The sequence below is a fragment of the Onychomys torridus genome, chromosome 23 (genome assembly GCF_903995425.1).
Source record: "Onychomys torridus chromosome 23, mOncTor1.1, whole genome shotgun sequence".
Lineage (NCBI taxonomy): Eukaryota > Metazoa > Chordata > Mammalia > Rodentia > Cricetidae > Onychomys > Onychomys torridus.
Window position 1 is genome coordinate 23388130 of NC_050465.1, and position 15818 is coordinate 23403947.

At 43.6% G+C, this 15818-nt stretch overlaps 1 protein-coding gene across 1 annotated transcript in view; it reads left to right on the top strand.

Annotated features, from left to right (window-relative positions):
* LOC118573411 (lethal(3)malignant brain tumor-like protein 4) overlaps positions 1-15818 on the top strand; it is a 317599-nt gene that overhangs the window by 115197 nt on the left and 186584 nt on the right. The window contains exon 4 of the mRNA XM_036173702.1: positions 8984-9075. Within this exon, the coding sequence (XP_036029595.1) occupies positions 8984-9075 (92 nt within the window). The remainder of the gene's footprint in view (positions 1-8983; positions 9076-15818) is intronic.

Genomic DNA, 15818 nt, shown 5'->3' on the forward strand with positions numbered 1-15818 from the left:
CACACATTCATTTCTTCTTGGGAGCTCAGAAAGGAGCCTTAGGATCATCTTTCCTCTCTCTCTACCTCCCCACCCTGTTGGTAGGCAGTTGCTGGCAGTGGCATGCCTGTGGAATGTCTGCGCTTTCTCATAGTTTCTTTCCTACCTGTCTCCAGAGAACATACCTCTAGCTATTGCTCCTCTAGATCATGGTCATTCTCTGCCATCAGTCTTCTCTCACTAATTCCATCCTTGCCTAGTGCTCGCTCCTAAGTCCTGCTGGTCTTGAGCCTCCTAAGTCCCTAGTGATTCAAGAAACCAGGAGAGTCAAGGTCAGATTCCTGCAGCTCACTCTGATCCTACAGAGTCTTCCTCTTCCTCTTAGGGCGCAGTGACCCACCTGAAGACTCTGATAGATTGATGCCCAGTGCTGTGGAGATGCTGGCATTTACAGAAGCCCTTCCTTATTTCCCAGCTTTGCTCTAGCTGCGTGCTGCTCCCCACTGGGTTACAGGCTAAATTAGTTTGTCTTAAAGAACGGTGACCTCCCAGACCTTTCTCCTGATCAGAATGAATCCTCTTTTTGTGCTGTTCCCAGATACACTGCTTGAATTTCTCACCCAGTACAAATTAACTCTGTGTGCGTCTTTCTTCATCATACCATCACACACAACCGTGTGTGTGTGTGTGTGTGTGTGTGTGTGTGTGTGTGTGTATGTGTGATATGTATGGATGACCTTGATCTGTCTATAGCATGCCTCTCCTCCCCCAAGAAAATAGTAGGTATAGATGAGAATCTGATTCTCTGCATCTCTCCGCACACATACCCTGCATGGCCCCGGGAGATGAATGAGTTTTAAATTCTGTAGGAATGAAATGAAAAACCGCCTGAATGTGATGTGCAAATGGAAAATATTGTAGACAGAGGAGGGAGAAGTTCTTACTGGAGTGAAATGACAGAGATTTTAAAATGAGACTTTGGAGAGGTTACCTACAATTGAAGGGTTGCTGTTTCAGGGCCTTTGTTCCTGGCAGTGGTATGCTGTTTATATGAGGACGTTGCATTTCTTGCCATGAAAGGTTCATCATTTAGAACATTGCACCGTGAAGACAGTTCATGGTGGTGCCAGTTGTTTCTCATGTGTTCTCTGATGAAGCCTAGCCATCTATCCCTTTAGAAACAGAGCTGAAATAACACACAAAAGATTGCATTCGTGGCAAATGGAGTCAGAAAGGAACTGTTCTGAGATGCTGGTCTCATTGTATCACACCATAATATTTTCATTTTAGTTTAGAAAGTTGCTATGCGTACTGTGTGGTTTCCTAATACTGCGTATGCCCCAGTGTGAGCCTCCTTTGCCACTGATGTTTCAGTTTCAGTCTGTGCTCTCTGAGGTGTGGTAGACAGGAGCAAAGCTGAATGTCAGAACATGGAGAAGCCAAAGTTCTGTTAACAGAGCATGGGTATTAGGCTCTAAATAGGACATCTTTGTAAGACAAAATGGAGACATATAAAAAGAAATTTAAGATTTGGAAAAATCACAAGGCTAGATAAATGCAAAGGCTTGTCCCTATTTAAACAGCATGCTATGCTTTTTATGTTAAGAGGTTTTGTGATTGCCTATGTAGTGTGTGTGTTTGTGTGTGTGTGTGTGTGTGTGTGTGTGTGTGTGTGTGTGTGTAAACACATGCCACAGTAGATGTATGGAGGTCAGAACACAACTGATGGAGTAGTTCTCTCCTTCCACTGTATAAGTTTTGAGGATTGAACTCAGGCACAGTGGCAAGCATGCTTATTTGCTGAGCCATCTTGTCAACCTATGTCTTAGGGACTTGTATAGGAAGAATTGAGCTTAAAAATGTGATTTTACACATATAAAACGTATTTGTATGAAGAATTAACAAAGTAAAGTTTTTATTAATGTAAGTAGCCTCAGTTACTCAGAATGATAGACTTCAAATGATCATGTAAGACATGGCTATACTTGGCGTAACCTCAAAAGCCAGGTGTTCCTGGCCTGGCATAGGGAATACTTAGTCTGTGAACCTCCTTTTGAAATGTGATAAAGCTACGTGAGTCTGCTAGATGTTGTGGCTGGTTTGGAAGAGGAATACATCGGGGGCTGAAACTGTTAAGTGGGCTCCTTTAGTAAAGACATGGCAGCCCTGGAGAAATGTGCCTCTATGTTAGTAGCAGGACATACGAGTACCTCTGAGATCATCTGTCATGGTTCCAGCCTTCTTCCCATCCTGGCCATGGATTTACCTTTCCTGCTTTAGGTTCTAAGTTGGTTATTTTGCCACAGCCTTAGATCTGTGTCTTCTAGCCATTAACTCCATGCCACTGCCTTGCTCAGAACTGGAGCCTTCTCACCCTACTGTGCCTGATCTTAGAAATTCTCTGGCTGCACTCAGTGTACCCCCATCTCTTCCCTCCACTGATAGTGTCTGTGGGTTTGCACCTTGGGCTCAAGATAAGACAATGTGTCAGTCAGTGGATGACACTGACTGTGGCCACTTAATGTGTTTCGACATCTAAGGCTGCTGCTGAGTGTGAGTGTTCACAGCCACGTCATCTCCAGTAGTCAAGGAAGAGCACACTCAAGCTTTCCCAGCCAGCTGTGGGCTCACAGTACTACTTGGTCAGTGAGTTCTGCTGCCAACATCTGCTGCCAACATCTCTTGACATTTTCCTTGGATCCTCTTAGCTTTTTCGTTCCATACTGTGCTTTCAATTTCTTTCCTTTACTCACATGAATGTGCTGGAAAAGCCAGTATACCTGAAGGAGTGAGTGTGTGTGTGTGTGTGTGTGTGTGTGTATAAGAGAGAGAAATGAATGTGTATGATGTGTGGTATGTGTATGTGTATGTGTGCATGTATGTGTATGTGTGTGTATGTGTGAAAGAGAGATGAATGGGTATGTTGTGTGTGCATGTGTATCTGTGCATGTGCATGTGCGTGTGTGTGTGTGTGTGTGTGTGTGTGTGTGTGTGTGTGTGACAAACCTGTATTTTGTGACTGATTCAGGGTGAAGCTGTCATTTCTGTAAACTTTCACTCAGTGGAAGAAGTCACTGTGGATTTGGCTGACGTCAACTATAGCAAACTCTTCAGTTCACAGATGAAGCTGAAGGCTTTTCAGATGCCCCAGCTCACACTTTCGGTGAAGGAAAAAGATGACCCTGCTTCTTTCCACACATGAGAAGCATTGGTGTTGCTATTATTTTAAAGCCAGGACCATGCAGTCTTGTAAGAGAATGACTTCACTATGGAAGCCTGATAACCTCTCATGCCACCAAATAGGGCAGGATGTAACTGTAGGCCACCTGTGTCACTCAGAAAGCCCTGGGATCCTCTGGTACATGAGAATGTAAGAGATGGGTGCATAGCTGCTGCTTCATGTCCCCCTCCCCCTGAGCCCTGTATTCATTCCCAGGAGCCACTGGGAGATCATCTCATTCACACCATTACCTGCCCCTACACACCTCAGTGGTGATGATGTTGGGGACTTTTTACTTCACCCATTGGGAGATTCAGATGTGGGCTAGGATGCAGTAACTAGGCAGCATCATTGAGCCTCTCACCAACAGGATGCTGGACCATATATGTCGTAGGGCATGGTCTTCGGTTTATACCACTTTGTGCCTGGGGTATGGGATGTTGGCCTCTGGAGCTGTGTGTATAATCAGCTGACTAAATACAAGGAAGAACTCACTTTTCCACCTACCAGAGCCATGCAGCTTGACAGTACTCAGCAGCTTTGTACACAATCTGTATTTCATCACTTTATGCTTTTATTCATGTGTAAGCATGCACACTTCTAATGAAATATGCATATGAACTATGCTCAACTATACTTAATGAATATTTGCAAAATGATAATTATGTTCCTGTCATAACCATACTTGTTTAGACTTACATTTGGATATTTTCATTTTCTCCATCTTGTGCTATTGTATAGGCTGCATTTATTCCTTTAAATTTTTTAGAATAAAATATTGGATTAGAGTTGAATAGATCAACAAATATTAACACCTTTTGGCTATAAATATGTATAAACTCGACTTTCAAAACTTTTAATTAAAATCACAAAGCTACCACCAATGAATGAGCTTATTAATGTGCCTGCAGACTTAATGTTTCAGTGTTGTTGAGTTAAAATGGTAATGATTGGGTGTGCATTTCTGTGATGTCTTGACTGCATATGGTAAAGTGAGACAGTCCTCTGTAGTGGGTGTGGTGGGTCTAGTCACACAGTTTATGTCAAACCTTCTGCAGCTGTGTGACTTCTCTATGCTTCAGTATCTTATAACTCCAGAGTTGAGTTACTGATCTAACATTCAGTGTGGAAGCTGGGTGTGGCATGGTGAAGTCTGCAGTCCTGCTACTTAGAGATGAGAACTCTAATACCAGGAATCCAACCTCAGTAACATGACAGGACCTGCCCCTCCCTCCTTCCCTACCCCTTTCTGTTTGTGTGTGTGTGTGTGTGTGTGTGTGTGTGTGTGTGTGTGTGTGCGCGCGCGCGCTCACACATAGGTGTGTGTATCTGTCTGTCTTTCTCTCTCTCACACACATATACAAACTATGAATGGAAAGAAGTGTATACATATATGCTCACATGTACACTTGTGTACACACACAAATCATATCTGTGCTACAGCTACATAGTTCAATACCCAGCATAGACTAATATGTATATTAACAAGTGATAGCTAATATAAAATCAAAGATATTTCCTACATCAATATTTATCAGAAGGCTAAAAATTAGAATGGTTCACTATAGCCAGTGAGTGGGGTGAAAAATGAAATTCAGGATTCGTAAATCTGAATGTCTGATTTGCAAATCTATATGTATATCTAATGTTCTATAAAACAAGTGCTGTGTTTCCAGAACAGTTCAGAGAATTGTATAAAAAAAAAGACATACTGAAGCAGTGTATGTAATTATTTGTTCTTTCTCTTCCTCATGGTTAAGAGAAATGAGTTGGTCAGATATCCATGAATAATTTTTCTGCTTGTTTCACTTTTTTTTAATGAGGCAGAGTCACATGTAGTCCAGGCTGGCCTGGAACTCATGTTGCCCAGGTTGGCCTGAAACTCATGTAGCCTAGGCTGGCCTGGAACTTTTGTAGTCCAGGCTGGCCTGGAACTTGCTCTGCAGCTGGGCTTGGCCTTAGACCCCTCTAATTCTCTTGCCCCCATTTCCCAAGTACTAGGATTACAGGCATGTGCCACTATCAAGCTCTTAAATATACTTTTAAGGTCCAAAGTGGTATTAGGTCTGCCTTTGCCTTTAAGTCATCAGATAAGTATTTATGATCAGGCAAGATAACAGCTTACAAGATGGGGAAGAGCAAAGCCAAGGACATGCTGTCTTCTTGGTGGCTTGTGTTCTACAGACTCAGCTGGTACATTTCAGCAATTCTCACATGACAGAAGCAGAAGGAGGGGGATCTGAATTTCAGGCCTGCTTGGGCTACATAGTGAGATCCTGCCTGCCTCAAACAATTAACAAAGTAAATACACTGTTTAGTTTCAGCTAATGTAAGTCTTGCAGGAACTAGAGAAACCATGTGATGGGAGACAGAGAGGGAGCAGGTGGTGGGAGAGGGCCTGTCCCCAGGCTGTGGTACTGGCAGGCCATTATGCATTCCATGTCCCTTGAAGGCACCATGTTGCTGAGTAATCCTCTTGCTCTACTAAATAAAATATTTAATTCATTGGAAGTTTCTGTTGTCTGATTTTATGTATTCTTTTTATGATGATTGTTAAAAGGTTCTCTGAACACTTATATAATCATAATGGGAAGTCTTAGATATGATTTACTTTGGGTGAAATGATAATGTATGACAATCAGAAATATGATTAAATTGAGAAATTATACAGAGTCTTTTTAAGAACCCAGCTGTTGCAGAGAATGAGATATCTATATTTGCTTTAGCATCAGTTCTGCTGTATTTTTTTTTTTTTTTGTAAAGCACGTAATTGTAAGGCAGTAAAATGCTTGTGTGAAAACAGGGAAGTTGAATAATCTTCCTGGAACATCATCAGGGTTTATCACATCACTTTCTCTGGGAAGCAAATGAAAAATCCCATGTTGGGAGATACTGAAGCAACCACAATGCTTTTAGCAGCATCATGGGCCAAGAAGCTACAGGCTCCTAGATGTGCTCCCATTAGGATGGCTTGGTATTTCTGAAGAACTAGAAAACCCCCCAGTCACAACTCTGCCAGTTTCCTCTGATGATTAAACTGCGTTCTCACACTCCAGCGGTGTGTTTCTCAGCAGCAACAAGTTAATGCTGTGGCTGATAGAGGGTGTTAAAGTCCGTTCTTTTGGTGCATGTTTTAGGCATAAGTAAAGTTGCCTAAATTTAAATGATTTCCCTCTGTTGTCAACGAGGTACGTTGAGGACTGGAGGGAAATAATGCATATTATGTATATTTCATCTCCTGGACCAGACAGAGGGTCCCACTTTAGACCTTGCTGCTCTTTGTAAAGTAGGAGGCTGACAAAGAATTTAAATTTCAATATTAAAAGTCTGTGTGAATTATCTTTTCACAGTGTGTTGAGGTTGCTGGTGGTGGGTCTATCAGGTTGCCTTATTGTCCTGGGAGATTTCAGATGCAGGGCGTGGAGGAGGAGCCTTTCTCTTTGTCACTGCTGGTGTGGATATAGTCCTGACCTTCTACCATCTGCACCTTCTTCTGAGACACTAGTACTCAACCCTTTTAGATCAGTATCTCCAAGTGTATGGGTGTGTGTGTGTGTGTGTGTGTGTGTGTGTGTGTGTGTGTGTGTTAAGTAATTATCCTTGTAGAGCGTTTTGACTGTAGAAAATGCAATAGGGAATATGTATTTACATTAATCGCACTGCCATATGCAACTGCTGTTAATATTTTGCTATTTTCTTCCAATTTCTTTTCTATTAATGTTTGCATTTGTTGGCACACATATGTGTAGTGCCTAGCACATAGAAGGTGTTTTATGAATATGTGATTAGATGAGTAATACACACATATGCACACATATACATATACACACACATATATACCTTATATGTTTATTTTTCTGCTTCATTTTTAATTGTCAATCACCTTTATTTATGAGGGTAAAAATATAATATTTTTACATATACATGTGTGCTCATCTGAATGCATGTGCATATGGGTGTATCTGTGTGTGGAGGCTAGAGGTCAAGTTTGATTGTCCTTCTCAATTGCCCAGTGTCTTCTCTTTTGAGACAGGGACTGTTACTGAACCCAGAGACCACTGTTTGGCTAGATACATTCTCTAGCAAGCCTCAGGAATCTGACATTCTCTGCCTCCTGGCCAGTGGGTCTACAGGGACTTTTTTAAGGGATGCTAGGAATCAAACTCAGGTCTGCATGCTTGCAAGACAAGCACTTTTCCACTGAGAGTTCTCCCTGGCCTAAATGGGGTGATTTGATGTCTCTTGATACTGTGGGAAGACTAAAGGAAGATAATTAGCATATCTATCACCTTACATAGTTATCATTTTTTTAAAGGTGAGAACACTGGGAATTTTTTCTTTTAGCAGCTTTGAAGTATGCAGTTTATTAACTGTGGTCACCATGTTTTTGATAACTCCCCAAACTTCTATGTAACTGAAACTGTACCCTTTGACAAGCGTGTCCTCTTTCTCCATTAACTGTTCTCCAGCTCTGGTTACAATCTTTATTCTCTTTTCATTCTGAGGTTGATTTTGTTTAGACTCCACACATAAGTGAGATCATACTATATTTTCCCTTTCACGCTCACCTTATTTTATTTCTCCCACAGCAAAAATATGAATATGAAAGATCACATATACCCTTAGTCTCTTTAAGTTTCTTAATGACACGTTTAATTATCAAAGATTTCATTAAATTAAACAAAGGATTTGATAATCTCTGAATCATATATATATATATATATATATATATATATATCACATGTATGTAATTTAATCTTCCTCCCATGTTAATTCCCTTTTATGTCCTTGCCTTTCTGTTGGTGTACACTTTTACCTTCAACTTTTATTAGTGCAGAGCTGCTTTCTTGGTTAATTCCAGAGGAGACTTTGCTGAGGCACCTGTGGTAATTTTAAAGCCATTATGTTTTCTAATTTTCATTATTTAAAAATGGTAATTGTTTTATTTCAATGACCAAATATCAATCTACAAAATTAGGAAAGCAGAAAAATCAAAGCAGGAGGAAGATTAGAAAGTAAATTATTTATGTTTTTTGTACCAAAAGATGACTTCCTGTGAAATATGACTTCCATAGTTTTCATCTCACTTTTAATCTACCACATATTTATCAAAAAAAAAAAAGAGTTTTGTTTTTTAAACTCTCTCCCCTTCCTTAGTGTATTGTTTGTGTGACCTCTGCATAGTATGTGTGGCATGTCTATATAAAACACTGAATTAACTCCTTGATGGGCATTTAATTTATTTCTAGTGTTTCATTGCTTTGTGGACTACTAACAGAAGTCCTGTGTCTTGTCCCCTGGGTAGTCAGTCTACTGTGAGTCCATTAAGACAAACTCCTAGAAGAATGGCCACATCAAGTAGAAGTCCATCAAGGCTGTTGACAAGTATGGCCACATTTGTCATGTTGCCTTCTGAGGCTTATGCCAACTGACACCCACCAAAAGGCATCATGGAGGTGAGACGGGAGGGTTCAAAGGCTTCAGACCATTGACTTGGAAGTTGACAAATCCCTTTGCTGTCTCTGCTAGCATCTTTGAGATTCCAACTGCAAGTTACATGAGGCACCTATTTGATGTATGTCCATGAGCTTGACTCCTGACACAGAAAGCTTAGTGTGGACCCGTGGATGTACAGGAAATAAGGGGCGGTGTCCTCACTAATTGCGGCTCTTCTGATCACCAACTTAAGCAGCCTGCTGTTTGAGTTCATCTTCAGTTGCATTTTATCCTGTTTTTATTCCGTCAAGAATTGCTTCAGGAAAAGTGTTGTATTTTCTCTTCTAGAACCTTCTGTGACTACAGGGGAAACCTGGTCCTGGGAGCAGTACTTAAAAGAATGGAGTGCTGTGGCCGCACCTGTTGAGCTGTTTTCCAAGGTCAGCCTTAAAATTTTTCAAGGGGATTTAATTAGGAAATTTCCCTGAAATGAAAACATTTGCCTCCATAGCTTGCCAGTTAGTGAATTTATGGGCAGGGCTAGGATGACCCAGCAAAGCTAATCTGAACTTTAGTGTTTCAGAGTATACACTGGAGCTGGGTTTGAATCTAGCACTGCTACCTACCATCTCTGTGAGCCCTGGGCAAGTCATTCTGCCTTTCTGTGCCTTAGTTTTCCACCTGTATATTAGGAAAGATACCTATCTCCTTGTATTTTTGGAAGACTAGATAAGTTGACTGATAAGGTACACAGAAGGCAATCTGCCCATTAATTAATCACCTTCTTCCTTTCTATTAGCTGATATCATTTGTATATGTCCATTCAAGGGTTATGATACACAGATCTATTTTTGTTTGTTGACTGACAGTAATAGATTAAGTGGGATGTTACAAAAGTTAGTGGGAGCCCCAGATCACACCATTCCAACTGGGAAGATTTGCTGAGCAGCCAGGACAGACTTGTTTAAGTGCTTGGGCACCAGAGCCTGTGGCTGTGTACACAGACACTTCTGTATTCAAAATTTAGATCATTATATTGTATTTTAACCTTCAGTGAGAGGTGAACCTTGTGCTTGCAACACATCTCATGACACCTGCTGTGGTGCCCCCATTCTGTTTCTGGTGAAATGACCAGTATTGATCATTGTGGACATCATGATGGATAGGGAGAAAAGGACCATAAAGAGGAAGAGAAACACCAAGTCCTGGCACCTCACAGTGAAAAAATGCTAGACACTTTAGTGGCTTCCGCAACAAAATAATGGGAAGGTTGACCCGTGGAAACCGAAAGCTTCTAGAACAGAGGGTTTAGCCGAGCCTGCATATCAGATAGAAAGGGATGAAGTGCTAGTCTTCTTGAGGGCTGCCAAATCAGAATCTCAGGGCGTAGGGCAGGGAATCGTGTAATCTAGAAGCCTCCACTCTGTGCGGCTCTGAGGTCTGCCTCCTTGGGAGGGGTAAGGGTGTGTAGGTTCTGCTGAGTGCTTGGGTCCCTACCACCCTTCTTTGCTGTTTGTCCCATCCACACCATGTCAGTCCATAATTAGCACGAATGCTAGGCAGGTGCCTCTCTTTCTCTTGCGACTCTTAGTGCTTTCTGTGTTGAGTATGCATGAATGACCTCTTAATGTTGATTGACTTACAAAGAGACCTTTCTTTCTTTTGAGTTCCAGAAGGTCTTGGAGAAGGTGGCTTGGACCCAAACAGTCTAGTGTCTCTCACAGGCCTCTCCCTCTCTTCCTGTGCCCATCTCATACCCTGGCTGTAGGAACATTGCAGGTCCATAGATAGAGTGACCCAGAAGGGGGTAGAGAACCTAGGGCAAAAGAACCTGATCTGCATCCAGGAGGTGACATTTACCTAAGGACACAGCTGGTGACTCTGCTCCTACATTTGATGGCATTACTATCCAGAGTCCCCAGGTAACCTGGAGCTGCAAAGATGGAGGGATAACGATCGAAACAGAACTTACACGTAGAGAACATTGTGCCTCAGACGTGTGCTGTACCCTCAGCTCACGCTCCTAGCACCAGGTTTAAGACACTAGATATCTGAGCATCAGCATACAGTGAAGGCGTTTACAGAGCAAGGTGAGTTTAGGCTGGAGGCTGGCAAGTGTCAGATTCACTATCCCTCTGCTGTGTTCCTTCAGCCCAGACACAGAACATATTAGTGTCATTAGTTTATTCTGGACGATTCTTTAAGGTCCATCGGCCATTGCAGAAATGCTTGGAGGGTGAAGCTTTCTCCTCTAGATTTCCCTTCTTGGTTTGGTGTTTTTTTTTTTTTTTTTTTTTTTTTTTTAAAAAAAAGACACCCAGGGGAAATGGGAGACTTTTCTACTGAAGCAAATCAGGGCATCTGTGTTGGGAACCAACTTCTCAGGCTGTTGGGCATGAAGTGAAGCGTGCGTCCCTCCAGTTTTAGAGAGAGGAAGAAGTGATACTGGAAAGCTCTTAGTGAGGGAAGGACAGTGAGGGGTCCCTGTGGAGGGAGATGCGAGACAGGTGAGTGAAACTGGGTGGCCAGCACGGGATGCTCTCCCATGGTCCTTTGGCTAATAAAATGACTGTGAGATATGATAGACTTTGACATTCATCAACTTTGAAGATACAGCAAAACATTAGTGTATTGTACACAGAGCCATTGGACATGCTGGCTACCTTTATCTTACCTCTGATCTGATAGGAAGCTGCTCTTGTCTTAAGGCTCTGAGTGTGCCAGAGATATGTAGTGAGCATGGGGCACCAAGAGTCAATGGCATTTCTCAGAGTCTTGTTACTCAGTTAGGAAAGAAGACGTTACCTAAAATATGTTATTATGCATTGATATGTGTATGAGCTTATTTATGTGTGTGCAAAACAGTAATAATTAAAGAAAACGAGGCCATGATTGTGTGTGTGTGTATGTGTGTGTGTGTGTGTGTGTGTGTGTGTGTGAGAGAGAGAGAGAGAGAGAGAGAGAGAGAGAGAGAGAGGGAGGGAGGGAGGGAGAGAAGGGGGACATGGGAGGGGTTGGAGATGGTAAAAGAATGGGGGAGATGATGATGCTTTGGATTGTATCTAAAAATCATCAGAGACTTGGATGAGAGGGAAAATAAAAATTAAAAAAAAACCAACCTGCAATGGTGAGGCAGATCATTACTCACGGGCCACACAAGTGATGACTTTAGGAGACATTTGGTGTTAGAGTTATGGGCTTGTCTGACTCTGACTGAGGAAAGAAAGAAGCGACTATGTTTGCCTTGATCTCCTAGCAACTGAAGATGTCTGTACTCAAGATCTGGTGTGACTCCAGCTTGACACTTGCATTTTAAGATGAATAAACATGCTTGTGACTGAAAATTTCAATGCTGTCAAAAGACAGAAGGTTGTGTCAGTCTTCCAAGAGGGAGCTGAACTCAATTTTATATTGACACCCTTGATTGTTAGTGTTCCTTTCGGTGTGCAAATATTATAATAATGTGAATGAAGTTCTTTGGCCTCTTAGTGTTAAAAATAGAACAAAGCTGTTTGTGTTTCTTGACTGTCTTACTATTCTAAAGGCGTTAAAGTAGTGGTTCACTGCTAATGTTTCTAACCTAATATTCAAGTTTTAGAAGATATACCAAAGCTACATGCAAACTTACACACACACACACACACATACACACACACACACACACACACACATACACACACACACACACACACACACACACACACACATACACACACACACACAGCACACACACAATTAAACCCTGAAAATCAGATACATATTCAACCAAGAAAACGTGATGACAACAATTTAAAGAAAGTGTGCCTATCTCATTTACACTCGTATTTCTGCAAATCTACCTTTCTATTTTAAGTTTCTCTTAGTACCAGACAAAGCCCATTGTTTCATATTTTATAGTTAATTTCACCATCTGAGGTAAGACATAAACGAGAATATAAATAAAACAATATAAATACCTGAGGTTTACAGCAGATTTAAAGCCAATTTCTCTTTATTACCCATGCAATGTCTATCTTGATTTAATTTGGAAATTGAAATATTGTTTTTCTTTTCCATTGTTGAGGTTGGGATTACAAATATTTCTTCCTGTCCCTCTTGTACCAGTGCATACATCTACTGAAGATACTATTTTAATATCTTGTGCACTGCCTCCACTCCCCATGTCCACTCACTTCCTCCTCCACTCCCCATGTCCACTCCCTTCCTCCTCCACTCCCCATGTCCATTCCCTTCCTCCTCCACTCCCCATGTCCACTCCCTTCCTCCTCCACTCCCCATGTCCACTCCCTTCCTCCTCCACTCCCATGTCCACTCCCTTCCTCCTCCACTCCCCATGTCCACTCCCTTCCTCCTCCACTCCCCATGTCCACTCCCTTCCTCCTCCACTCCCCATGTCCACTCACTTCCTCCTCCACTCCTCATGTCCACTCCCTTCCTCCTCCACTCCCCATGTCCACTCCCTTCCTCCTCCACTCCCCATGTCCACTCCCTTCCTCCTCCACTCCCCATGTCCATTCCCTTCCTCCTCCACTCCCCATGTCCACTCCCTTCCTCCTCCACTCCCCATGTCCACTCCCTTCCTCCTCCACTCCCCATGTCCACTCCCTTCCTCCTCCACTCTCCATGTCCACTCCCTTCCTCCTCCACTCCCCATGTCCACTCACTTCCTCCTCCACTCCCCATGTCCACTCCCTTCCTCCTCCACTCCCCATGTCCACTCACTTCCTCCTCCACTCCCCATGTCCACTCACTTCCTCCTCCACTCCTCATGTCCACTCACTTCCTCCTCCACTCCTCATGTCCACTCCCTTCCTCCTCCACTCCCCATGTCCACTCACTTCCTCCTCCACTCCCCATGTCCACTCACTTCCTCCTCCACTCCCCATGTCCACTCCCTTCCTCCTCCACTCCCCATATCCACTCACTTCCTCCTCCACTCTTCATGTCCACTCCCTTCCTCCTCCACTCCTCATGTCCACTCACTTCCTCCTCCACTCCTCATGTCCACTCACTTCCTCCTCCACTCCTCATATTCACTCACTTCCTCCTCCACTCCTCATGTCCACTCACTTCCTCCTCCACTCCTCATGTCCACTCACTTCCTCCTCCACTCCTCATGTCCACTCACTTCCTCCTCCACTCCTCATGTCCACTCACTTCCTCCTCCACTCCCCATGTCCACTCACTTCCTCCTCCACTCCTCATATCCACTCTCTTCCTCCTCCACTCCTCATGTCCACTCACTCCCATGTCCACTCCCTTCCTCCTCCACTCCTCATGTCCACTCACTTCCTCCTCCACTCCCCATGTCCACTCACTTCCTCCTCCACTCCTCATGTCCACTCACTTCCTCCACTCCTCATATCCACTCACTTCCTCCTCCACTCCCCATGTCCACTCCCTTCCTCCTCCACTCCCCATGTCCACTCACTCCCATGTCCACTCCCTTCCTCCTCCACTCCCCATATCCACTCACTTCCTCCTCCACTCCCCATGTCCACTCACTTCCTCCTCTATTCCCCATGTCCACTCCCTTCCTCCTCCACTCCTCATGTCCACTCCCTTCCTCCTCCACTCCCCATGTCCACTCCCTTCCTCCTCCACTCCCCATGTCCACTCACTTCCTCCTCCACTCCTCATGTCCACTCCCTTCCTCCTCCACTCCTCATGTCCACTCCCTTCCTCCTCCACTCCCCATGTCCACTCACTTCCTCCTCCACTCCTCATGTCCACTCACTTCCTCCTCCACTCCTCATATTCACTCACTTCCTCCTCCACTCCTCATGTCCACTCACTTCCTCCTCCACTCCTCATGTCCACTCACTTCCTCCTCCACTCCCCATGTCCACTCCCTTCCTCCTCCACTCCTCATGTCCACTCCCTTCCTCCTCCACTCCTCATATCCACTCCCTTCCTCCTCCACTCCTTATATCCACTCCCTCCCTCCACTCCACATATTTGCTTCTGTATGGAACTGAATCCCCCACAATTGGACACAGCTTCCTTTGGGTATGTCAGGCTGCTCTCAGGACCACCTTTTGCTTGACTGTCCAGTGTTTTTCCAAGTTTGTGCTATTTCACCTAGAAAATCTCTGCCCTGTACCCAAAGCCTCCCTGTTTCAGGAAGCTGCCCCAGACAGCCTGTTCACTCTGGTTTCTCCTCATGTAGTTGCTGAGAGCCAGCCATGCCCAGCTCACTCAGGTGGTAGTGATGCCTGGGGATGGCAGCCTCATGATTCTGTAGAAGTAGCAGTGAGTTCTACAGTGCCTTCTGTCTGCCTCCCCCTGGGACACTAACCCATATACTGCCAGTTTGTGGAGGTTCAGCTGGCCCTGAACAGCAAGTCTTACTGGACTCCATTTCTTGTCACTAGCTTAAAGGCCAACTCTTTCTTCTATCCCTGTCTTAACAGCCCATGTTGGGTTGCTAGGAAAACAGGCAAAATAAAGAATTAGGCATCAGCAAGGAAGGTACACTTCTGTGTTACAAAAACAAATGGCATTTCAAAAAAAAAAAAAACCTATTATTAAAACAGTTAAAAAATCTCTTGTACTTCCTTGCATATTCTTATTCTTATAATTTAGCAATAGAGGTTTATCTTCACTCCATGTAGCTAGGATGCGGTATTAGGTCCTCATTGCTGTATGACAGATGACCACATATTCAGTGGTCTGAATGCACAGGCTGACTATCTGACAGTTTGGAAGGTCAGCAGTCTGAAATGGGTCTGGAAGGTTTTTCTTCCTTCTGGAACTCTGGGGGAGAGTGTCTTCCTGCCTTGGTTGCTTGCTGACCACCAACACCCATTGACTCCTAAGTCTAACCTGTTTTTATTGTCATGTTTACTCTGGTGCTCCTGTTTCCCTCTGAAAAGGAACCTTTGATGATGCTGGTTTACCCCAATAAGCCAGGATAATCTTTCCATCTTAGGATGCTGCAGGTAATCACATTCACCCAATTCTGTCAGCCATGCATGATGACATACTTAGCTTCTCGGGTCAGCACTTGCTCTTTACTTTGGAGCATCATCCTGCAGATACCATCCTCTTTAGCACTGGCTCCTCTTGCATACATACCACATCACTCAGAGCACTGATGGCCCTGCTGTGACGGAAAGGGTCTTGTTCCCTTCTAGCTAGTCCCTTACCTGAGCTCCCACTCCACCATTTACTTGGTGCTCAG